The 24,747-nt window shown below is 43.3% G+C and overlaps 1 protein-coding gene across 2 annotated transcripts in view; it reads right to left on the reverse strand.

Moving 5' to 3' along the window:
• Positions 1 to 24,747, reverse strand: part of GRIN2A (glutamate ionotropic receptor NMDA type subunit 2A) — a 420,050-nt gene that overhangs the window by 72,122 nt on the left and 323,181 nt on the right. For both annotated transcript variants that reach the window (XM_065920287.1, XM_065920288.1), the window contains exons 4-8: positions 23,674 to 23,879; positions 14,966 to 15,134; positions 14,729 to 14,882; positions 8,387 to 8,512; positions 4,539 to 4,768 (exon numbers count right to left, since the gene is read on the reverse strand). In XM_065920287.1, coding sequence (XP_065776359.1) covers positions 4,539 to 4,768; positions 8,387 to 8,512; positions 14,729 to 14,882; positions 14,966 to 15,134; positions 23,674 to 23,879 — 885 coding nt within the window. The remainder of the gene's footprint in view (positions 1 to 4,538; positions 4,769 to 8,386; positions 8,513 to 14,728; positions 14,883 to 14,965; positions 15,135 to 23,673; positions 23,880 to 24,747) is intronic.

The raw sequence follows: 24,747 nt of genomic DNA on the forward strand, positions 1-24,747 counted from the left end.
AAACCCCTCTATCAGGAAATTAGGCCATGGGGAGATGGGATACTCTGAAGGCCATACAACTATTATATGGTAAGTCAGGATTTGAACCTAGATTCGTTTGACCCCTATGGTGTTGCTTTCTCCACTACAGCAATCTGTCTCCCAGAGACAGATTTCAGCAACCATGGTAACACCCAACATTTTGAAAAGGGTCGCCACCAACATTCCAACGTCTTTAATAATTTCGAGGGGAATGAATTCCCCTCTGTATAATTTAACCCCAAGGTCATCCGAGCGCACCATGCGCTCCTACTGCAAGTACTAACACTGCAGATGGCCGAACAGTATTAGAAAGCTGACTTGTTGCATAGATACTCACGACTAAAACAAACAAAAAATAAACACACTTGCATACAGTATTAAAATAAATTGATTCAATATAGATTTTTATTTTGCAGACTTTCTTGGTGTATTTGCCATTAATCTTCTGGGAGTACTTAGCTTATTTACACCAGGAATTTTGCTGTTTATTTAATTGTATCAAACATTTAATTAAAAGAGCTATCTGCTTGCTGCTAACGCTCTGAGCATGGAAGCTGAGCCATGTCTCATGAGGATACAGTATCTGTTACTAGGTGTTTCCAAGTCAGAGAAGGTCAGTTGAATTATTAGTGGTTCTAATTAGTTTTCCCACAAGCAGTCATGTTATTAGACCTAAAACTAGGTAGCAAGGGATTTTTTTTTTCCCTCCTTGCTGTTGAAAATAGCATCAAAAAGTAAAATACACTGCCAACTACTTTCTTTTAAAAAAAGTGTTTATTTAATTTACTTTGCAGTGCCAGGTCTTAGTTGCAGCATGTGGGATCCAGTTCCCTGACCAGGGATTGAACCTGGGCCCCCTGCACTGGGACCACAGAGTCTTAGCCACTGGACCACCAAGCAGTCCTTGCATGTCCCTCTCTTTGCGACCCCATGGACTGCAGCCCACCAGGCTCCTCTGTCCATGGGATTCTCCAGGCAAGAATACTGGAACAGGTTGCCATTCCCTTCTCCAGGGGATCTTCCTGACCCAGGGATCAAAACTACGTCTCCTTCAGCTCCATTACTGAGCCGCCAGGGAAGTCCAAAGAAGTCCCTACCGATTATTAATACTTTCTTGAAAAATCTTCTCATCCAGAACATGGTTTCCCACTGCTTCCAATGTTCCTCTGGTCACTTATTCTAGGAACTATACATTTGTTCCCATATATGATGTAATTGGATCTGTAGAGGATTTCATTGGCTATGGGGAACATCTCATCTGCAGCTTCCTTTTATCCTCACAGCAACTATGACGCCCGAAAGTTTAGAGAGGAGCTAGGAGGCACAGCAAGGTTACACAACAATAAGGGCATCGCGCAGCAGGTACATGGCAGAGAGGGAAGGAAATCCCTTTCTTGACTCCAAGTAGATGGCTTTCTCTGCTGCCCCCCAGATATACTTTAGGTGAGCCAAGGAATTGAGTGGACATGACTTATGAAGCAAGGGCTCTAGGAGAAATCAGAAAGGAAATAGGGGAAGGAGGTTGGGGGACGGGAGGAAGCCACCAGGCAAGGGTGTGACTACGGGCAAAGTCTTAACATCAGCCTGAACCCACAGGGAGCTCGAGAGTAAACTGCACCTCGGAGTTTGCCCAGAAGCAGCAGAGCAGGCTTTCATATTCTCACCCTGGTGAGTCATGGTTACAGGACGGTCGATGCTTTCTCACTGTGGTGTTGGAGAAGACTCTTGAGAGTCTCTCAGAATGCAAGGAGATCAAACCAGTCAATTCTAAAGAAAATCAGTCCTGAATGCTTATTGGAAGGACTGATGCTAACGTTAAAGCTCTGAAACTTTGGCCACCAGATCTGAAAAGCCAACTCACTGGAAAAGACCCTGATGCTGGGAAAGATTGAGGGCAGGAGGAGAAGGGGGCGATAGAGGAAAAGATGGTTGGATGGTATCACAGATTCGATGGACATGAGTTTGAGCCAACTCCAAGACATGATGAAGGACAGGGAACCCTGGTGTGCTGCAGTCCATGGGGTCACAAAGAGTCGGATATGACTTAGCGACTGAACAATAACAATAATATCCAGGCATCCACCATTTTGCTGCTGCAAGATAATCACCCTCTGAAGGTCCCTGAGCCTTCATCAGCAAAGGTGAGGGTGGGCACACAGAGCTGGGCATGGGGCCCAAGGAGTCCCGGGTGGGTGCCCGCAGTGCCTAACACACCCTGCCCTTCTCACTCAGTCAGCAAGTTGTGTGCTGAGCATCCGCCAAGTGTCGGAGAACCCTGCCACTCCCTTCCCCCGTCTACTTTAATCTCACCAGTATCCTCTCCTTTACAACACTTATTCCTGCCTAGAATTTCCTTGTCCATTACATTTGCTCAGGTGCTGTTTATTTCTTTCTACTGGAATTTAAGTTTCACAAGAGCACAAGCCCAGGTTGCCAAGTTGACCACGGTGACCAGCAAGATTCTCCCAAGAGGTGGTAGTTCCCCTAAAACCTGGATGTCCAGGAGGAACCGGCCATGAGAATAAAGGGGGAAGAACATTCCAGGCAGAGGACCTGACAAGTGCAAGGGCGCTGGGGTGGAAACACACTCGGATGCCTAAGGGACAGAGAGGGGGCCTCCGCGAGCGAGAGGGAGGGGACACTCGGTGATGGGCCAGCTAGCGCAGGGCATTGACAGTACAGTGAGGACTGTGGCATTCACTCAAGTGACATTTCTGACGGGGAGCCATCAGAGGCCAACGACTCCCGAGGGTGACGGTGCCTCTGTGAAGGTGACTCACCCCAGCACCCCCGCTCCCCACCATCTCTCTGATGACAGGCTTCTCTGCACTTTGTTCAACCACCCTGTAAGTCACGGATAAGCTGTTAAAGGCTTTTCACGGGCTGATTTTCTATTCAGCGGTCTGCTGATGAATGCCGAAAGGATATATGTAGCCTTACGCCAACAAGACATGATAGTGAGATTTTATAAAGAGACAAATTATACTCACACACAAGACAGAAAATCTTTGCAGCGCAGCAAGTCCCCACATTGCTGAGCTTAGCAAGTCAGGGTCTGCTTCCTGAGACTAAAATTCCAATAGAAGGATGTACCCAGTTTACCTCCTTTCTCCCTCCCTGTGCATTTCTGAGAAGCTACTCACACCCCACAACCCCCGTTACACAGCACCGGGGGATGGAGAGAGCAGGTGTTAACATCCCTGTCTCCCTGGTGGTGGGACGTATAGACACACGAGGCAGGCCTGGAGGTGTCTCTGAGTAAACGGAACCGGTGGGAAGTGACAAACCGGTCCTGTATTCCTTTTGCATCCCTTGAAGAAATTTCAGGTGAGTCAGGAGTGCTGGCGATGGGCTGATTGGTTACGTGGTGTAAAGGAGCTGTCAGTTTTGTATCTGGGCAGGGCTCAGAGAAGGGCTTCGCTGGTTGCTCAGCAGTAAAGAATCTGCCTGCCAGTGCGGAGACTTGGGTTCGATCCCTGTGCCAGGAAGATCCCCTGGAGGAGTAAATGGCTATCCACTCCAGTATTCTTGCCTGAAGAATCCCATGGACAGAGGAGCCTGGTGGGCTACAGTCTGTGAGGTCACAAAGAGTCGGACACGACTGAGCACGTTTGCAGGGCTTAGAGAGGATTTTTGTTTTCAAGTCAGAGATGAAGAATCCAAGGCAAGGAGCATGAGAGGCTCATACAAAGTCATAGAACTGGGAGGTACCTATAGCTGAGAGCTTCACCCAAGATTCTCCTGATCCAAGGTTAATGGATCTTCCTCACCATCGTCCTCTCCATGACAAGATGAGTGAAGTCGCTCAGTCGTGTCTGACTCTTTGCGACCCCGTGAACTGTAGCCTACCAGGCTCCTCCATCCATGGAATTTTCCAGGCAAGAGTACTAGAGTGGGTTGCCATTTCCTTCTTCAGGGGATCTTCCTGATTCAGGGATCGAACCCAGGTCTCCCACATTGCAGGCAGACACTTTACTGTCTGGGCCACCAGGGAAGCCTCTGCCCTAAGCTGTGACTTGAGTCAGAGCTCAGAAAGCATCGTCAACACAATCATGTAAATATGAAGGATGACTACCGGGGGAAACATGTCCCCAACTTAGATTTGGACCTTTTAAGACTTAGGAGAGCTAAGCTTAAGCTTCTGTCCCTGAAACCTTTCAAAATATGCCCAATGGCGTTAAGAGGAAAAGAAAATCCCCCTAGATCTGTGCTTTAGAGTTGATGATTTGGGTGGTGGGAGCCTGATTTACTTCCTCTGTTGTTCGGTCGCTCAGTCGTGTCCGACTCTGCGACCCCATGGACTGCAGCGCGCCAGGCTTCCCTGTCCTTCACCATCTCCCGGAGTTTCCTCAAACTCGGGTCCACTGAGTCGGTGATGCCATCCAACCATCTCAACCCTAGTGGCCCCCCTCTCCTGCCCTCAGTCGGCTCTCGGAAAACTCACTGGCAAACATCCTCTGAGCGGGGAACTCTGGAGATTAACTCCTCAGGCAGAGATAAAAGCAAAGTGAGCTCACCTTTTTGTCACTGAGGCCGGTCACTTGGTCCACAAACTCCTCCTGGATCATGAAAGCGGCCAGGTTGGCCGTGTAGCTGGCCAGGAAGATGACGGCGAAGAAGGCCCACACGGACACCATGATCTTGCTGGTGGTCCCTTTAGGGTTCTGCACAGGCACGGAGTTGTTGAACACCAGGCCCCAGAGGAGCCAGATAGCTTTTCCAATCGTAAAAGAAGGCCCATGGGGTGCTGCAAATGACAGGAAGGACATTCTCAGCGCGTCCTCAAAACACACACTTGGGAGCATTTGACACTGTGCACTGGCCCCAGCAACCCTGAAGGCTGTCAGAAGACAGTGTATCTCACCACTGTCCCGGGGCCACAACCACGAGTTCTTTTTCCTCTAAAAATTAGCATTCTTCCCACATTTCTATATTGCTGACTTTTTGCCACATTTCTTAAAAGAAAAGGAAAGAAAGGAAGACACAGAGAGAGGGAGGGAGGGAGGCAGAGGAGGGAGACAAGAAGGAAGGGAAGAAACAAGAAAGAAAGGAAGGAAGGAGGAAGGGAAGAAAGAGAAATTTACGAAGGAAGGAGGAAAGAATGAAGGGAGGGAGGGAGGAAGAGAAAATGGTTATGACAATGCAGGCTTGAATTAGAAGTAGTGTTATGACCTGTTTTAAATGTGGATTTGATTTCCTTTTGGGGGATACACGGACGGTCTTACAAAAAAACATGTGCGTATGGGCTGATTCGGTATGCATAGGTTGTGATATCGTATAAGAACCATGCACTTCGGAGGGACTGATGTTTGATATTCTAATCTGATTGTCCCTAGCAATGGCTCCTGTTCAAACTCAGATGTAAGATGTGCACAATGTAGACATTAAACCAAACTAAAACGCTCTCCAAATGGAGACATTAAGGAACAGAACAATAGCGCTTAATTCTCCTAACGCTTCACAGATGGGAGACATTTGGTTGCAGGGTCATTGAAAATGAACTCTGATATCACAGCACTTCTTCTCCCTCTGCGTATTTTTAAGATTCTTAAGTGTTCCTTGCAACAGACTTAACTAAAGAGGCAGAACAATATGCCAGAATTTATTGGGGAGGAGAATATGCAGGCTGTAAAACACACATGTTAGAGCTTTCAAGCTGTTTTTGTGCAAGGGAGAAAAAAAAATCAATTTATGCCCTCATTTCATGGGGAAAAGAGTCTTCCTTTAACAGAAGGTTAATTTTTATGTCATTTAAGTAAATGAAGATATGAAAAAATGATCTACTTAGACTTCAGTTGGCGATGCACGTGGAGTGGGCAATAAACTAAAGAGGCAGAAGTGAATCCAGATTGATGGAAGTTATGAAGTTCTGGGCAGACAGCCTAACTAGGAAGCAGGCTTTCTGTACATGGAGGGCAAACTCAGGCTATAGCAATACTTACAATATCCATACACAACACATTAAAGAGAAGGCCACTAATTCTTTCATCCTCAACCTCAAGCTCTCTGCTTTCTCTTTGCCTCATTTTATGAGCTTCTGGGCTTATACCCAAGAGGCTGAGAACTCTTTGCAAAAAATAATTAGAGGTGATCCAGTCAACTCCATGAACTACTTAATTTTATTAGGGTTGCCTGTTGATCAGAAGTGACATCTATTTGGGAATCAGAAATGGGCAGTGGCAGGGTAGCAGTCCAAGACATTTAGGAATTCCTGATTAAGTAGACTGTTCCTGAATCATATAATTCCTCCCCCCCACCCCCAAAGGACTGAAATGTAACAGAAAACTATTTTGTGTAAGGAAATAAGTAGCTATCATTTCCTGAGAGTTTCTACATGTGGATGAGCAGAAAACAAAAAGCCTCCATGTGATGGAAGGGCTGGGGAATTTGCACGCTAGATTCCTTCCGTCACAACAATGTGTGCTTTGGCTAAAGGAGAATGTATTGTACATGATGGCCTTTGGGTAGTTTTTTATTAATATCTTCCAAAATACATTTCAAGCGTACCCGTTCGCCTCCCCCTCCATCGTCTCCATCCAAGCCCAAACCACTGTAATTCTTGCTCTTGGAAACCTTCAGCATCTTCCTCAACTAGTCTCCCTCTTTCCACATCATCTCCACAGACTGTCGTCCTTCAGTTGCTCAGTTGTGTCTGACTCTGCGACCCCATGAACTGGGCAGCTTATATTGATATAATGATTTTGATAGATAGAAAGTGACCTTTCTGCACTGTATAGGTATGTATTCTGCCTTTTACCTGCCATTGTATTTTGAAGAAAGTCTGAAATGCTTACCACTGACTTCATCTTATACCACTGTCTACCTCACTTAGGTCTTTTCTGTTTTTTGGGCAGCTCAAGATTGATCCTATGCCAAAGACTTTGTATCTGCTAAGACACAAGACTTTGTAAAGCTTGCATGGAAGGCTTTTCCCTCAGTTTTTCACAGGTTGGAATCCTTCTCATCCTTCAGGTCTCAACTCAAGCATCATCTCTTCCTGAAGCTCTGCCCTTCTTGACCATCACATTTAAGACGTGCTCATATCCCATTGTTTTTTTCCCCTTCCTCTTGAAATTTACTATGATCTGTGATTATTCATGTATGCAGTTGACATATTATCTCCACAACTAAATTATCAGTTCCCCAAGGGTCAGGAACTCTCTGTCCAATTTATCACATTACCCTCCTGCTCCAGTACCTGGAACTCAATAAATAATCATCAAATAAACACATGAATTCACACACAACACAAACTCTGATTTTGCAAATGTAAACATCTACTCTCCTGCAATATGATCACCCATAGAAAACTGCTTCAGGACCCAGTCTGTTGGAGAGCTTCTTACTAGGTTAATTATATTACCTGTTCAGTGAAAGACGGACAACTCTCCCACTTAAGCGCAACATGATTATTTAAGGCATTTTTACTATGTTTGGTTGATGGGAGGTGATTTATGTGGTAATCGCCACTCTTCAACAGTTAAGAGGAAGTGGGAGGACTTCAATAAAACTAAGCTCCCAATAGATCTCCATGACCTGTTGGCTGTTTTCAACATTGAATCTTCCTAGTGGAAAGAACATATGGCAAAGTGCCTTGTTTTTTAAATAACTGTACCTTGAAGATCTGCTATCTTCCATCATCTAAAGTCATTTTTTAGGAAACAGATTTGGTCTTGGCATCCTTCTGATAACCACTTACGTAGATTGTGTTGTGCATTGAGAAAAATTCACTCAAAATTGTATGATGTGTTTATGCATAAGGCTCAGGTGTGAGCCTCTTAATAAGTTATAGCCAATGAAAGCATCCCAATTCAATTTTCTGCTTACTGACTGCCACTTTATCAAGTACTAATGCACTAAACTCAGACATTTTCAAGAGGAAGATGTAACCGGGGAAAATCACCATTTTATCATTATATTTATCATCAAACGAATGCAAGCACAATTCAGAAGCTTAGAGAATGTTCTTAACCCAGATTCTATAAAACCATTTTCTTTGCACAGACTGATGTTGAGACTCAATAGTGGTTTTAACATTTCTTTTGATGCACATTTTAAAAGCTAATTGCCAGAAAAAACTGCTTCAAATAAGCTTTCTCAACAAATACCAGCAGTTTTTACCTAACAACTGACTCCACATTACAGGAAGCTTAAAAATATCTCATGTTTTAAGTCTTGTCCTTCTTTTCAGTTGAAGGGACTAACCTGTACCTGGATGGCATTGCATGCAGAATTAATGACCCAGCATCATTAATATGATGATACAGCAAGACAATGGAGAATCATGCGTTCTAAATCTGAAATCTTCATTGAAAGTCAATTAAATGGCATCAGCTTTGAATCATGCATATGAAGGCAGCCTCACCTTTCCCTTTGGCTAGGTTTCTGTTGTATCCAACAGGACTGAAGTATTCAAAGACGAAGACAGCTATGGCGGAAACAATGAGCAGCATCACAAACATCATCACCCAGACGGAGGCGCTGAATGGTTCTGCAGGCAAAAGAGGCCAGAGGGATGGAGACATGATCAGTTACGTGATCGGTTACTCCTCCTCACAACCCGGGCAAGCAGGAAGCCTAGAGGTCCATTTTCAGATTCACTGAGAAACCCACTTTGGTATGAATTTCATCTTTCAAAAGAAGCTGTCATTGTGTCCTGTCTGACTCTTGGTGACCCCATGGGCTGTAGCCCACTAGGCTCCTCTATCCATGGGATTCTCCAGGCAAGAATGCTGGCATGGGTTGTCATTTCCTCCTCCAGGGGATCTTCACGACCCAGGGATTGAACCTACATCTCCTGCAATGGCAGGCAGATTCTTTACCACTGAGACACCTAGGAAGCCCTTGTCATTGCTTATTCATACATTTAAATAATTCTCTACTCTACAAAATACTTGAGGTATTTTATAAGACTACATACAATAGGATAAAAATAGAGAAGAGCTTATGACATTTTACAATCCAGGTCAAGGATAATAAAAACAAAATAGAATGATAAAACCAAGGGAGAAAGTTAAAATGCAAACAAAGAGGCCACAGGGTCGTAGGTAACTATAGCATCATCCAGGGAACCAAAGCTAAAGAGAAACAAGACTAGACTCGAAGAGTCAACCATAAGGTTTCTGCAAAACCAGCATGAGTTTTATTTTCATTTTTATCTTAACATGCTGGAGGGATGATGTGCAGGGAATCCCAGAAGTAAAAGGAGAATTATAACCTGCAAGAAAAGGTCATAAAGTTATGGGAGTGACAAGAATATTGGAAAGTCATAGTCTGTCCCCTCTGCTATTCCCTCTCTTCCTTTTACCTTCTGCTTCAAACAGATGAGATCTCTACAATTCAAAAATCTTGTTGAGGTTGGTAATGGGATTCAGTGCAATTGAAAAGTCATTTGAGGCTATTACAGTCACACGATAATTCAATGAGAATGCATCGCTTAAAGACAGAGGCAATGAGGTAGTAGATGGATGGATGGTTATTTCCCCTAAAAATAGTTTTCATCAATTCATTTTTGTGTGGGTGTCTCAGAAGGATGGGGCGAGACACAGGGTTCTAAATCTCAGATCACGTTAGAAAGGTAGGAGATATTATGTAAAATAAATTAACGGTTTTATTAAAGCTGATAGAGGATATGAAACTGAGCTGAATGGAGTCATTTTATCCAAGTATGACATAGATTTGCTAGAAAATCAACTGAGAATAACATTTTTTAAATGAACACAGCCGCCACCTGATTGCAGTTGGGAAGAAACTGCCCTTGGAAACCAGTGAATTTAGAATTTTTTCATCCTGAGCAAATATTTTCAAAGAATAAAATATAAAAAGCACAGCAATACCTCTGGAATAATAGACATTTTATTATTTTTTAATTTTTTTCTGATGAAACTAGTAATAATAATAAAGAACTAGGCTGACAGCAGGCCACCTTTTTATTAAAGTCTGTGATTACCTAACACAGGTCATCACAAATTCCAATGTAATGAGCTTATAATATATAATAAAAAGTTAATATGTCTGAAGCCTTGACTATATTGAATAATTTTAAAGCCTAAAGGGATAATTTGCAATGCAGTTTGATAATGCAAATACGTTAAGAAGCAGGAGGTACAAACACAACTTACTTGACTTAAATATACAAAGTGAGCTCAAAGAAATTAATGAGTATAACTGAAATTTATCTTATTCTTAACTTGAGTACAAATAACATCATGTCCCTGAAGTCATAGCAATTTGGTAATGAGCTTTATTCAAAAAGGAGGAGACATAAATGAAAAATTAGGAGGTTAAACATTACTTAATATTCAAGAACAGAGATGTTAAAGTAATTCTCCAAGTTGGACGTGCTAATGGCATAGTGTGTCTTACCAGAGGAGGATCACTGTAAGCAGTAAAGGAGCATGTATGTGCAGTATTTGGTGGTGCGCTTCACACTGTGGATGCTCAGTTGCTTAGTTGTCCCTGACTCTGTGTGACCCCATGGGCTGTAGCCCGCCAGGCTCCTCTCTCCATGGGATTTCCCAGGCAAGAATACTGGAGTGGGTAGCCATGCCCTCCTCCAGGGGATCTTCCCGACCCAGAGATCGAACCCGAGTCTTCTGTATTGCAGGAAGATTCTTAACCACTGAGCTATCAGGGAAGCCCTTGCACACTGTATACACACAATACATTAAATGGAATAGCTGCTTGGTTCCATGGTCAAAGCCAGAATTGATGGGGGCGGGGGCTGCTGTCCGGGGTCCTGAAAAAGGAATACTAGCTTAAAACATTGGTGTTTATTCGCTAAGTCATCTCACAAAACTTGTTGGAGTGTCTCACAGAACTCAAGAAACCAGTTTACTTAGCATATTCACCCATTAATTACAAGGAATGTTAAAGGGTATGAATCAACAGCCAGATGGAAAGATATACAGGACAAGGCGTGGGGAAAGAGCGTGGAGTTTCTATGCCCTCCCCAAGCACACTGCTCTCTGACACTTTCACAGGCCCACCAACCTAGTCGCTGTCCCTTTGGATTTTCACGGGACCTTCATTATATAGGTGTGTGTGTGCTCAGTCACTTAGTTGTGTCTGACTCTGTGCGACCCCACGACTGTAGCCCGCCAGGCTCCTCTGTCCATGGGATTCTCTGGGCAAGAATACTAGACTGGGTTTCCATTTCTTTCTCCAGGGGATCTTCCAGGTGCAAGGATTGAACCTTCATCTCCTGCATTGCAGGCACATTCATTCCCACAGAGTCATCAGGGAAGCTCAGTTTAAAACATGCATACCTACTAATCTGATAACTCCTTTCCTCTGAGGGCAATGAGGACATTATTAAGAATATTAGAGGAAATCCTCCCTGAATTCTTTCACTCACAGGGCAGAATCTGATAGACTGCAGGGAACTTCACTGGTTACCTGATATGTCCTACTCACTAACTGTTCAGAAAATCAGATGGAAAATGATCAAACAACTTATCCCAGATGTTTTCTCAGTTCGAAGTGACAATATCTGTCACCTGACTAATGAACACGACAGAGAGATTCTGCTGTAGAGTTCTGGTTTCAAGTACCCATGAATGCCCTGAAGGATGGCTATTTCCAGACACCACACACACACACACACACACACACACACTCACACACCACAACAAAGCAAATCATTAGAACAATGGTGGGGCTTCCCAGGTGGTGCTAGTGGTAAAGAATCTGCCTGCCAATGCAGGAGATACAAGAGACATGGGTTTGATCCTCAATCCCTGGTGTAGGAAGTGGCAAGTCACTCCAGTATTCTTGCCTGGAGAATGCCATGGACAGAGGAGCCTGGCGGGCTACAGCCCATGGGGCCGAGAAGAGTCGGACACGACTGAGTGGCTGAGCAGAGCAGTGGTGAGCCACCATCTGTCAGGTCTCCGATGTGACCCAGAAATATTTTGAGATAGCTTTGGATTACTTTCTCTACTGGCTTAAAACAGATTCAACATCTATCTGTGAAGGAACTTTAATCCAGAAGAGACTGCAGCTCAGTATGTCCGTGGATCGAAGACGCTAACCTTCTTGGAAAGTCTTTAGAGTTAACTGAATGGAAACACTGCAAGAGATGTCATCTTTGTCCTTGAAGAGTCACTGGTTACATTTTCACACAAAAGCTCAGAGGCATTACCTACAAGTGTTTCCGATGTGAGTTAATGGAGTTTTCGGAGGAGAGAGAATAGGAAGTAATGAAGAGCAATGCAATCAGATTTTGAATGTTTGGCTCTTCCAGATAACTGAGCCAGTGAATGGAAAAATGTAGCTTAGCATGGTTCATTATGATTTTCAAAACCTGCAGATAATGACTGTAAATGAGGGGGTGCAAGTCAATCGAATAGGGATGCAATTTGGTGACTAGGAAGAATACTAAGCCTACTGTGTAAAAACAGCGTTGAAAACAGATTGCTCTGCTTACAATTTATTTTATCTTTTAAGGTGCAGTAGGAACAGTGGGGTGGAAAGAAGAGTGGGGTGGAAAAGAGGTTTAGTTAAGCTGAGCAAAAATACTTGACTTTTACGGAAATGTTCTACTAATGCAGGTAAAAATAAAAGTCTAGGGAAACTGGGTGGAGGCCAGATTCAATATCAGTGACCCATATTTACGAGACAAGTTGGTTGATATTTTTTTTTTCCTCTTTGATTGAAGTGGATCAAAATTTCCCTGTAGCTCACTAAAGAGATGAGTGGATAGTTTGTGATAAGAAACAGATCTCTTTCCATTTATTTCATGAACTCCCTTCCTCCAATCCTTTCTTAACCTCTAGGACCAAAGATTTCTGTTAAAGGATCCATTAGGAAACAGTGAGAAAATGATTAGGGGTAACTAATGTGAGAGTACATCTGATAGCTACGAACAGTCTGCTCGTGTGGTCAATGTCAGTGAGCGGTAATTTTCACGATACAGTGAGGTTCCTTTATTAAGATACGGGCATCATTATCCATATCAGAAACTGAAAAAGTGTTCATCACTCAGTTGTGTTCAACTCTTTGTGATCCCATGAACTGTAGCCTGCCAGGCGCCTCTCTCCATGGAATTCTCCAGGCAAGAACACTGGAGTGGGTTGCCAATTCCCTTCTCCAGGTACCTTCCCAACCCAGGGATCAAACTCATGCTTCCTGCATTGCAGGCAGATTCTTTACTATCTGATCCATATCAGACACAGGCCCAAAAGGAACCTAATGAGGTATGTATCTGTCAAGGTCCATGTTATTCCAACAAAGGTTACAAAAAATGAGGTGAGTGCAAAATCAAATCCAGTGAGTGGTAAGGATTTCAACAGCTTAAATGGATTATCAAAAATGAAAACAGTAAATCCGTATGTGTCTGTGAGTCAGGCAGTATCCAAAATCCTGTTAGTCAATATTTCACTCAAGAGAATGAAGCACAGATGCTAACACCACATATCAATACAGACAGTGGGAGGGTAAGATTAGGGGCTTGGGGCTAGTGTCCACAAATTGGTCCTAGTCTGCATTTCAGTTCTCTAATAAAGTTTTTTTTTTGTTTTTGGAAAAAAATGTAAGAAATTCACTTAACCCTAGAAAGTGAAGTCGAAGTGTTAGTGTCCAACTCTGTGTGACCCCATGGACTGTAGCCCACCAGGCTCCTCTGTCCATGGAATTCTCCAGGCAAGAATATTGGAGTGGGTAGCCATGCCTTTCTCCAGAGAATCTTCTCGACCCACGGGTCAAACCTGGGTCTCCCTCATTGCAGGCAGATTCTTTACTGGGTGAGTCATGAGGGAAGACCACTTGACCATAATCTGTTTTCTCTCTCTCAAGCAGTTTTCTTCTAGGGGGTCATTGTTTGTCTTAACCTTTCCAAATTTGGAAGGTTATATGGGAATGCCAAGGGGAAGTTAATCTGAACCCTATGATCTTTAAGACAGCCACTCTCAAAACCTGTTTATGATGACAAAACACTCAGCACAATGATTTCCTTCAAAGAAAAAATTTTAAATGCTTGGCTATGTCCCATGCAGTTTCATCTACACCAGTCAGGCTACCGAATGCATAGGTGCTAAAGAAAACTAGATGACAGAAAAAAATTGGAACTACCTTGGTTTAAAAAGTACAAACCTTTCATGTAAAAACATAAATTTATGAGGTAGTTAAAAAGAGAGTAAGAAGAATTTTCTCCCTTATAAACCATTCAGCTTAAAGGATAGTCACATTTAAAATATGATTCCATTAATTTTAAAATGGTATATCCTCTTCAGACTGCTTCTGTTTTGTTTGTCAGAGTCCTGGTATAAATCATTGCACAGTCATCATTATTTTTACTCTCACATCCAGTAAATAAATGACTGTCATTCTAACGAGGGATGGAGGATGGGTATGTGGCTGCTAAATAAAAGTTTATGAGCTGACTTAAATTAACTGTGGGCCGACAGGTTTATTTTTTAAATGCTTTCAAGGTTCTAAGCAATATATCTCCTAATCTATATTCTACACTATCAAGGGCAGTATCTGGATATGTGATTGTATTTTTAGCGGCTATTTCCAAGTAAAAGATAAATGAAAGATGTTAAAACGGGGGAAAATTGGGATAATTCAAATGCAAGATGCTTTCAATATGCTCATGTGGTTAAATGGAACTGAACAAGGTCCTAAGTGGTCCTGCCATTTGAGCAAACGCGACAGAATGCCTGTGACTCCTCACAGGAAGGCAAGAGTGACTACGAAGTTCACATACCTAGAAAAGCAGAAGGTGAGACAGTGCCGTTACTTCTGGAAACCATGACGCTGATTCCTGTCTCCACGAAGGGCACAGAGAAATCCACCACTTCGGAACGCTCCTCGTTGATGGTGAGGGAGCCGACGGCCATGACCGCCCGTTGGTAGACCACCTGGACGGAAGGCCAGAGAAAGAACCATCTTTAGCTATCCTTCCCACCGTCCCTGAGGGCCAGCGTATGAAAGGATGACGTACCTCCCCAATCATCCCATTCCACACATTGTTCACTTTTTTGCCGTGCTTCCCATTGGTCACCAGGTAAAGGTCGTAGGTGAACTTCACCGTTCTGGAAAGCTTCTTGAGGATGTCGATGCAGAAGCCCTTGCAGCATTTTTTAACGTTCATGCCTTCATTGGTCGAATTGCTGTAGAGAAAATCCCAGGACGGTAGAGGATTAGCAGTGGGAAATGTGTTCACGCTCATTATCTACACTGTTATGCTATTTTTCACATGGGAAATTGAGGCTTAAAATGAGGAAGTGGCTTTTCCAAGGACAAGCAGTAGGTTTATGACAGCAAAAGTAGGAAGTGTTCTTAATGAAGACAGTAATTGTAACAACATGTCATGTTTATTGAGTATTTATTGTTTGCTAGGCACTGTGATAAATGCTTTATATTAATTGTTGGATTAATCTTCATGACAATTCTCTTAATTAGGTAGCATTCAGATCCCCATTATACAGATGAGAATTACTACCTCTGATTTTTTAAAGCTTGTAAGACACCAAACCTCTTTTTTTTTTTTTTTTTTTTTTTTTAATTTATTTATTTTATTTTATTTTTTTATTTTTTTATTTTTTAATATTATTTTATTAGTTGGAGGCCAATCACTTTACAACATTTCAGTGGGTTTTGTCATACATTGACATGAATCAGCCATATAGTTACATGTATTCCCCATCCCGATCCCCCCTCCCACCTCCCTCCCCACCCGACTCCTCAGGGTCCTCCCAGTGCACCAGGCCCGAGCACCTGACTCATGTATCCCACCTGGGCTGGTGGTCCGTTTCACCATAGATAATATACATGCTGTTCTTTCAAAACATCCCACCCTCACGTTCTCCCCCAGAGTTCACATATATACGGAATTTAGATAGATGGTGGCGATAACCCTATATGCAAAACAGAAAAAGAGACACAGAAATACCAAACCTCTTTAGATCAGTTTAGTCATCTGATCTAAACTGAATTATTTTTAAAAAAAGACAGTGGAAAATGGAGAAGAAGATATGAAATTATCAGAGCAAGGCGAGTTTTGCCTTATTCTTTCACTAAAGATAGATGTTAGCAACCAAAGGGAAGAAAAATGGGTGTCTTACTTCCTCAGGAAAGGCACTTCCCTTGCTGAAGAAAACTAGGAATTCTCAGCTAAGAATCAGGAGACCTGGGGTCTACTCTGTGCCTGAGTCTATCAACTTAATGTTTCTTGATTGAGTCATATGTCAAATGAAGGCTCATTCATAATATTTCCCCTACATGGCGGGAAGGGAAATGGTGACACTATTAAAGAGCAATGCCCTTGATCAGGAAAAAGCCCTATTAAAATACAGAAGGCATTGCTGTCTTAAAACCTGTCAAAACCTACCCAGGTTACACTCGTTGCTTTGTACCAGCCACTATGCTTTATTTACTTGACCAAGTCATACTCAAAGGACACCCACAGGAAAACCAGAAATGCTCTTAAAAGGGGAGGAAACTGAGGTCTTCCTAACTGATAATAAAAACTAGTTAAGCAACTCATGTGGGAAGAGCAAGACCTCTCTGGGTAATGCCCTTGGTTCCACCTCGCTCTGGGGCATTCCATGCTGACACATGCGTATCACGGGAAACGTGCTCCCTGATATTCCATTGTTGGCACATCGAGGCATTACAATGAACTATTGCCGAAGCACTAAAATGATGTTTACAGAATTCTAACAGCATTATAGGAAAATACTTATGTTTCCATATCACATGATAAAAGTAGGTTACACAGTGATACATACAGAATAGTCAAAGTGATATAAAAACAAATGAGCTTACGATGTAGTTGGATGGAAAAACAGTGAAATAGGAAGCAGAGCTATTTTTGAATGGTAAGACATGTCTTTCTTTTCTCATATTTTTAGTTCCCCACCCCCCAAATTGTCTGGAGTGAGTATATACCATATACATAATTGGCTAGCCACACAAACATATTAAGCATCATCGGTATACATCTATTTCCAAGAATATGGATAGATTTGACAATATAGCTTTGAGTAAGGGAAGTGAGTTGCAGAATGAAACCTTCCCCCCTCCAATGTTTTCTTTATCTCAGGGTCACAGATCACCTATCCTGAATTGCTCTCTTCACCACTGCCCTTTCTGATCCTGTTTTTGAGTTCTGCTCATCCCGCTTGCATCTACCAGTAAGGACCACCACAGAGACCTCACTCTCCAGCCTTGAGGCTGGACAACCTGCTCAGGCCCTGCTACCCTCAGCCTGGGGGCTGGGGGAGGCCACACCACATATATTTACAGATGTCAGATGGTTGGGTGACAATTCTGTAGCACAAGAGGAAGTAGGGACCTTCCTTCTCCCCACTGATTTCCCAGAGCAGAAAAGGTCAAGCCGGAGTTATGATTATCATAAATATAGAAGTATGTCCTAAGTACATTCAAGTAATGGCATGTCCAAATATGATTTTCTTCTTGGTATCTATGGCTCTTTGAAAAAGGCCCATATCAAATTCTCTATTTTTCTCTTTGGCCACTATAGGCCGTGCATCAATGCCTCTTTAGCACCTCTTTCCATCTGTGTCCCCTTCATTCTCTGCTTCTTCCCTTGTTCTATTACAGTCTCTTCCTTCACCTGGAACAATCTGGACAGGAGTTAAGGTTTAAGGTTCAAAGTCACAGCCGTATAGCGTCCTCACTGCTTCTTTGACCTCACTGGGAACCTCAGTCAGTTTCTAAGCTAATTATTCCCCAAGTTCCCTAACAGTGTATTCTAGATGCCAGTGGTCACTGATGTATTTTCACCCCACAAGCACCCCCTGAGTAGCTACTCTGTGTAAAGACATGGAACGAGATCCTGGGGATGTGGAGTGAAAAAGACAAGCAGAAAGTGCACTAGTTGGATTTAACATGGAAACGATGGAAACGCAGACCACACTGGGGACTTGCATTGGTTCTATCACAGACCTTGTGTGTATGTGGAGGGGGCGTGACAACGACACAGACATCTGAGAATCTCCGTTCTCTGCCATTACCCAGAAGACAGGGGGACTCATCAAAACATATACAGGGAAAGGGATCCAATAAATCATCACTTCTCAGGTTCTACCATCTCCCAGTGTGGCCAGTGGATTTGCCTTGCAAGTCAGGCAGAATTTCAAATCCCGGGTCTGCCCTTAACAAGCATGGAAACTCAGACGGGTCTCTTCTTTCACAGATTGTGATTTATGTACTCGTACATGGAGAAAGCTGATACCTACCTTGCAGACTAGTTGGAAAAATTAAATAAAATATCTAAAGTGCTTCTCACATAAGTGCTTGAAAATACATTTCCTCTCTTCTCACCAACGATTTGGCAGTTTAGGGGATTAACTGGCAGTATAGCCATTTAATAGAAAGATAAATCCATCTGAATGCAGAATTCCAAAGAATAGCAAGGAGAGATAAGAAAGCTTTCCTCAGGGATCAATCCAAAGAAATAGAGGAAAACAATAAAATGGGAAAGACTAGAGAGCTCTTCAAGAAATTTAGAGATATCAAGGGAACATTTCATGCAAAGATGGGCACAATAAAGGACAGAAACAGTATGAACCTAACAGAAGCAGGGGATATTAAGAAGAGGTGGCAAGCATACACAGAAGAACTATACAAAGAAGATCTTAATGACCCAAATAACCATGATGGTGTGATCACTCACCTAGAGCCAAACATCCTGGAGTGCAGTCAAGTGGGCCTTAGGAAGCATCACTCTGAACAAAGCTAGTGGAGGTGATGGAATTCCAGCTGAGCCATTTCATATCCTAAAAGATGATGCTGTGAAAGTGCTGCATTCAATATGCCAGCAAATATGGAAAACTCAGCAGTGGGCACAGAACTGGAAAAGACCAGTTTTCATTCTAAACCCAAAGAAGGTCAATGCCAAAGAATGTTCAAACTATCGCACAATTGCACTTATCTCACATGCTAGCAAAGTAATGCTCACAATTCTACAAGCCAGGCTTCAGCAGTATATGAACCATGAACTTCTAGATGTTCAAGCTGGATTTAGAAAAGGCAGAGAAACCAGAGATCAAATTGCCAACATATACTGGGTCATAGAAAAAGCAAGAAAGTTCCAGAAAAACTTCTGCTTCATTGACTACGCTAAAGCTTTGATTGTATAGATCACAACAAACTGTGGAAAATTCTGAAAGAGATGGGAATACCAGACCACCTGACCTGATTCCCGAGAAACCTGTATGCAGGTCAAGAGCCAAATATGGAACAATGGACTGGTTCCAAATTGGGAAACGAGTATATTAAGGCTGTATATTGTTGCCCTGCTTATTTAACTTATATGCAAAGTACATCATGCGAAATACTGGACTGGATGAAGCACAAGCTGGAATCAAGATTTCTGGGACAAATATCAACCTCAGATATGCAGATGACACCACCCTTATGGCAGAAAGCAAAGAGGAAAGAAAGAGCCTCTTGATGAAAGTGAAAGAGGAGAGTGAGAAAGTGGCTTAAAGCTCAACATTCAGAAAACTTAGGCCACAGCAACTGGTCCCCTCACTTCATGGGAAATAGATGGGGAAACGGTGGAAAAAGCAAGAGACTTTATTTTCTTGGGCTTCCAAATCTCTGCAGATGCTGACTGCAGCCATGAAATTAAAAGATGCTTGCTCCTTGGAAGAAAAGCTATGACAAACCTAGACAATATATTAAAAAGCAGAGACATTACTTTGCTGACAAAGGTCTGTCTAGTCAAAGCTACGGTTTTTCCAGTAGTCATGTATGGATGTGAGAGTTGGACCATAAAGAAGGCTGAGCGCCAAAGAACTGATGCTTTTGAACTGTGGAGTTGGAGAAGACTCTTGAGAGTCCCCTGGACTGCAAGGAGATCAAAACAGTCCATCCTAAAGGAAATCCATCATGAATATTCATTGGGAAGACTGATGCTGAAGCTGAAGCTCCAATACTGGTCACCCAATGTGAAGAGCTGACTCACTGAAAAAGACCCTGATGCTGGGAAAGTTTGAAGGCAGGAGCAGAAGGGGACAACAGAGGATGAGATGGTTGGATGGCATCACCGACTCAATGGACATGAATTTGGGCAAGCTCTGGGAGATGGTGAAGGATAGAAAAGCCTAGCATGTTGCAGTCCATGATGTTGCAAAGAGTCAGACAAAACTAAGCGACTGAGCAACAACAAATAGCCATTTATCCCTACATATCAAATTAGATAATTGTTCCTCAATTTTCTACTCATGTCTTAACACTTGACTAAAGCAGATTAGAAGGAAAGTCTGGTTTCTCAGCTCATTTCCTACTACCTGATTTTTTAGAAGACTGATCTGTGCCCTCAAGATCCCGCCATTTACCAGAAGTGATTGACAAAGGGCTTTCCCTGAAAGAATATCACCAAGAAAAACAAACACAATCATGTTGTCTAATGGGAGTTCTTAATGGAACCAATCACCCTGCCTCAAAGATGTTACCTATAGGAAATGCAGTTGATTTAATCTGTGTTAGAGTTGGGATTAATGGATCCTACTTATTTTCTATTGCTTTCAGGTATATCAAAGACTTTAATTACACCTAGACACACAGCAAGCTTCTCATGTCACCAAGTGGGAAAAGAAAAATTGCAAGCCACCACCTCCCACACCACCACAAAATGTGAATTTGAACCAGTTAGTTGGTTTATATTGTTCAGTTGAAAAGTCGATTCTTTTAAAGACAGTAATATATCTGGAGGCTCATTTCCTCCAGACCATGCATCTCAGGACTTGGTGATCTACTATTTTCAGTTCCAAGGCTTCTGATTTTAAAGACTTTAAACTACAAAGATTGAGTGTGAAGCATAAGAGGCCCTGCCTGATTGGTCTTACTGAAGCAGAGGAGATATTGTTATCATAAAGGAGGTGCCCCAGTGGCGTTATACTCTTTGCTTTGTGTCAGCTACTCTGCTTGCTTCATTTGGACAAGTTCGAAGACCCAGTTCATCTGACCACCTGCTCAAAGAACACCCACCAAAGTCAAAATCTCCTTTGTCAACTTTCCCACGTAATCCCTTCTATTGGGTTCATTTGGTTTTTTTTTTCCCATGGAAACACTCTAACAAACTTTTTGGCTGATCCAATATCATTGCCCCCACCTCCTACCCCAAGCTCATCACTTCCAAGTACTGCACTAGGCTTCCTTCTGTTTCCCAAACTCACCAAACTCTTTCTTCCCTCAAGGCCTTTTGCACGCATTCCTCTACCTGGGTGGTTCTTCCCTAGTTCATTGCATGCTTGGCTCCTTCTCCTCCCTTCTATGTCACTAAAGGAGCCCCACATACCTCAAGTTACTCCCTGATGCCGCCACCTTACTCAGATCCTTCACAGGGTTTATCCTAATGTAGAGCTGTCCTAGTTCCTTATTGGCTGCATTGTTTTTTTAACACTTGTGCAGGCCTTGACTGCAGGATTCTTCCTTGTTTACAGATGAATCTCCCATGCCCAGCACTGTGACTAACACAGAAACTATGCTTCATGTGTATTTATTTATTGGCTAATCTATTCAGAATTTCAACCCTGTAGAGGCTGATGACTCCAAAAAAAGCCGATGATTACTTACTGAATGATCAGAATTTCAATCCCAGAAAGGTTACTCATTGATAAAAATTTCTCCAAACCAAAATGCACCTTCATCATACATTTAGCAATCATATTTTTAACAAATTATCTTTATCCAAAGCACTGAGCCATGGGGATTTGCATCCTGTGTAATAATAACTGAGGTTGGAATTTGGCAGGTGGGAGGAAAAGTATCCATTCACTCCTCAGTTCAAGCGTCACCAACACTGAGTGTCACACTCTGTGCTTGTCAGTGAGGGCACAGAGATTAACACACCACATTCCCTGTATTTGGACAGCTAATGACAGTGAAAGTGACAGTTGCTCAGTCATGTCCATCTCTTTTGCGACCCCTATGGACTGTAGCTTCCTCTGTCCATGGGATTCTCCAGGCAAGAATACCAGAATGGGTTGCCATGCCCTTCTCAAGGGGATCTTCCTGACCCAGAGATTGAACTCAGGTCTCCTGCATTGCGGGCAGATTCAGTACTCTCCAAGCCACCAGAGAAGCTAATACTCCGGGGAAAATATGGACACGCTTTAAGCCACAAAAACAAGTGAGACACTTAAACAAGAGAGGGCTACAGACTGAATGTTTATGCTCCCCTCAAATTCACATACTGAAACCCTGATCCCCGCTGTGATGCTATCTGGATGTGGGACTTTGGGGAGGTGATTAGGTCACGAGGGTGGAACCCTTGTAAATGGAAGCAGTGCCCTGATAAGAAGTGGGCAAGAAGAAGACAGTCATGTGCAAACAAGAGGGTCCCCATCAGACACCAGACCTGCCGGCACCTTGAGCGTGGACTTTCCAGCCTCCAGAAGTGTGAGGCTATTATTTAAGCCACCCTCTCATGGTAATTCATCATAGCAGCCTGAGTGAATTAAGAGACAGAGGCAGAGGCAGTACTGTGGAAGTAGGGAGAACCAACCCAACTTGGGGAGTAAGTGCTTAAGCCTTGAAGGACAAGCAAGGATTTTCCAGGCGAAAGAAGGCAATCGCAAAATGCTCAGGAAAAAATAGATTTCCATCCAATTATAGGCTTTATTCTTTTGTGAATTCCCCACCAGGGTGGTATTTGTATTTATGTTTGCATTACAAAGACTATAATCAGCGTCTTGGACTTGGCTATGAAACTTTACAAGTCTCCAAAGGGTTTATAGATTAGGGACAGCCCTTTGCCAGAGGCTCTGATTTAACTGTCAGTTTCTCTTCAATCATAATAAAAGAAGAAACAACTTAGATGTGATGCTGGCTTTGCTGCTGGTGACCAAGGAGACCCCCCAGGAGATCAGCTCCACCTGGTTCACATCAGAAAGTCACTTGGAAGGGAGATGTTGACCCCAAAACGGAGAGAAGTTTTGAAAATACTGAGGAGTGTGGATCTGGAAATTAGGAAAGAGGTGGAAGGTATGGTTTGGGGGAGGGAGCAACCAGAAATGAACAAAAGAAATAATTATTTTAGGAAGGACTGAAGGGGAGGGTTGATTCACCATATGGTTAAGAATGTGGTGGTGGAGTCAGATGGCCCAGTGCTTGAGTCCTGGCTCTCTTTTACTAGCTGAGTGGCTTCGAATGTGCTTCTTAGTCTTCCAGTAAACTCAGCTTTTATGGTGTTTAAAATGGGCAAAACCACGCACCCCCTATTACTATTGTTGGAATGGAATGGATGCAAACCAGCTGGTGTAGTTCTAGTTTTTTTAAAAAATCTATTCTTACATATATCTATTATAATAGAGCATACTTTATATTACATTTCATTATTACTTTAGAGATATTGTTCCCTTGATATCTCTAATTTTCTTGAAGAGATCTCTAGTTTCCCTCATTCCATTATTTTCCCGTTTCTCTGCACTGTTCACTTACGAAGCCTTTCTTATCTCTCCTTGCTATTCCTAGGGACTCTGTCTTCAGTTGGGGCTATCTTTCCCTTTCTCCCTTGCTTTTGGCTTCTCTTCCTTTCTCAGCTATCTGTGGGGTTGCAAAGAGTCGGACACGACTTAGCAATGGACCAACAAAAAAAGAGATACTGTTGTCATCAGTGATGCAGGCTATTGTAAAGGATTGGGCACGTTCAACCCACCGCACCCCCAGACTCACTTGATCTTGACAAACTTCCGGCACGGTACGGTGTTCCTCACACACGTCTCGGTCAGCGGGTCAATGTCTTCCACGATGACGAAGGGGGCCTCCTCGAGGGTGACGATGCTCAGATGGTTGTCATCTGGCTCACAGTCGGAGAAGGACTTGTACCTGGGCCACACGGCGTGCCTCAGGCTCAAGGTCTGGTTCTCCCACTTGCCCACCTGCGGCAAAAAGACAGAGACACACGTGTGCTTTCCTGCACCACCGGCTTCTTGAAGGAGGAGCCCTCCCCCAGAAGAGGCATGGGAGAGTCTACCATCCTTGGGGCTTTTCTGTTACCTACCTCAACACACGCATCTGTTATTTGCTAAGAGAGATGGGGATAAAGAGGAAAGCAGCCCCCATGCCCTGGACTCTCCCCAGACTGAGTAAATACGGGGGTGATGACAAGCACAGATGCTGTTAGGGCTCCCCAGTGGACTGCAATGTCCCCCCAGTGCTCAGGACCACTGATGTCATGAAAACAGCAAAGGGGCTTCCCTGGTGGTCCCGTGGTTAAGAATCTGCATGCCAGTGTGGGAGACACGGATGGCTTCCATCCCTGATCCGGGACGATCCCACATACCGTGGAGCAACTAAGGCCGTGCGCCACAGCTACTGAGTCTGTGCTCTAGGGCCCAGGAGCTGCAGCTACGGAAGCTTGTGCACCTCGGATGCTCAGCAACAAGAGAAGCCACGGCAGTGAGAAGCCCGAGCACCGCAACTAGAGAGTAGGCCCCACCTGCTGCACCTAGAGAAAAGCCCACACGGCAGTGAAGACCCAGCACGGCCAAAAATAGCCCAAAAGAAAAAAGAAAACAGCAGGGACTTTTCGAGTTAGAGAGATCTGGACTTAAATCCCAAACTCTCACCAGTTGCTAGCTGCACAACCCCAGGCAGGCTCTTAATCACATTGAACATCTGTTTTCTCATCTGTAAATAGACACAATTCCACCTACTTTATAAGGATGTCATGGGGATGAAACAAGGCATTTTGAGAAAAGCCTACAGCCCAATGCCCAGCAGGTATTAGGGACTGTGTAAACTCTT

This window comes from Muntiacus reevesi, chromosome 2 (assembly GCF_963930625.1).
Source record: "Muntiacus reevesi chromosome 2, mMunRee1.1, whole genome shotgun sequence".
In the NCBI taxonomy this organism is placed as follows: domain Eukaryota; kingdom Metazoa; phylum Chordata; class Mammalia; order Artiodactyla; family Cervidae; genus Muntiacus; species Muntiacus reevesi.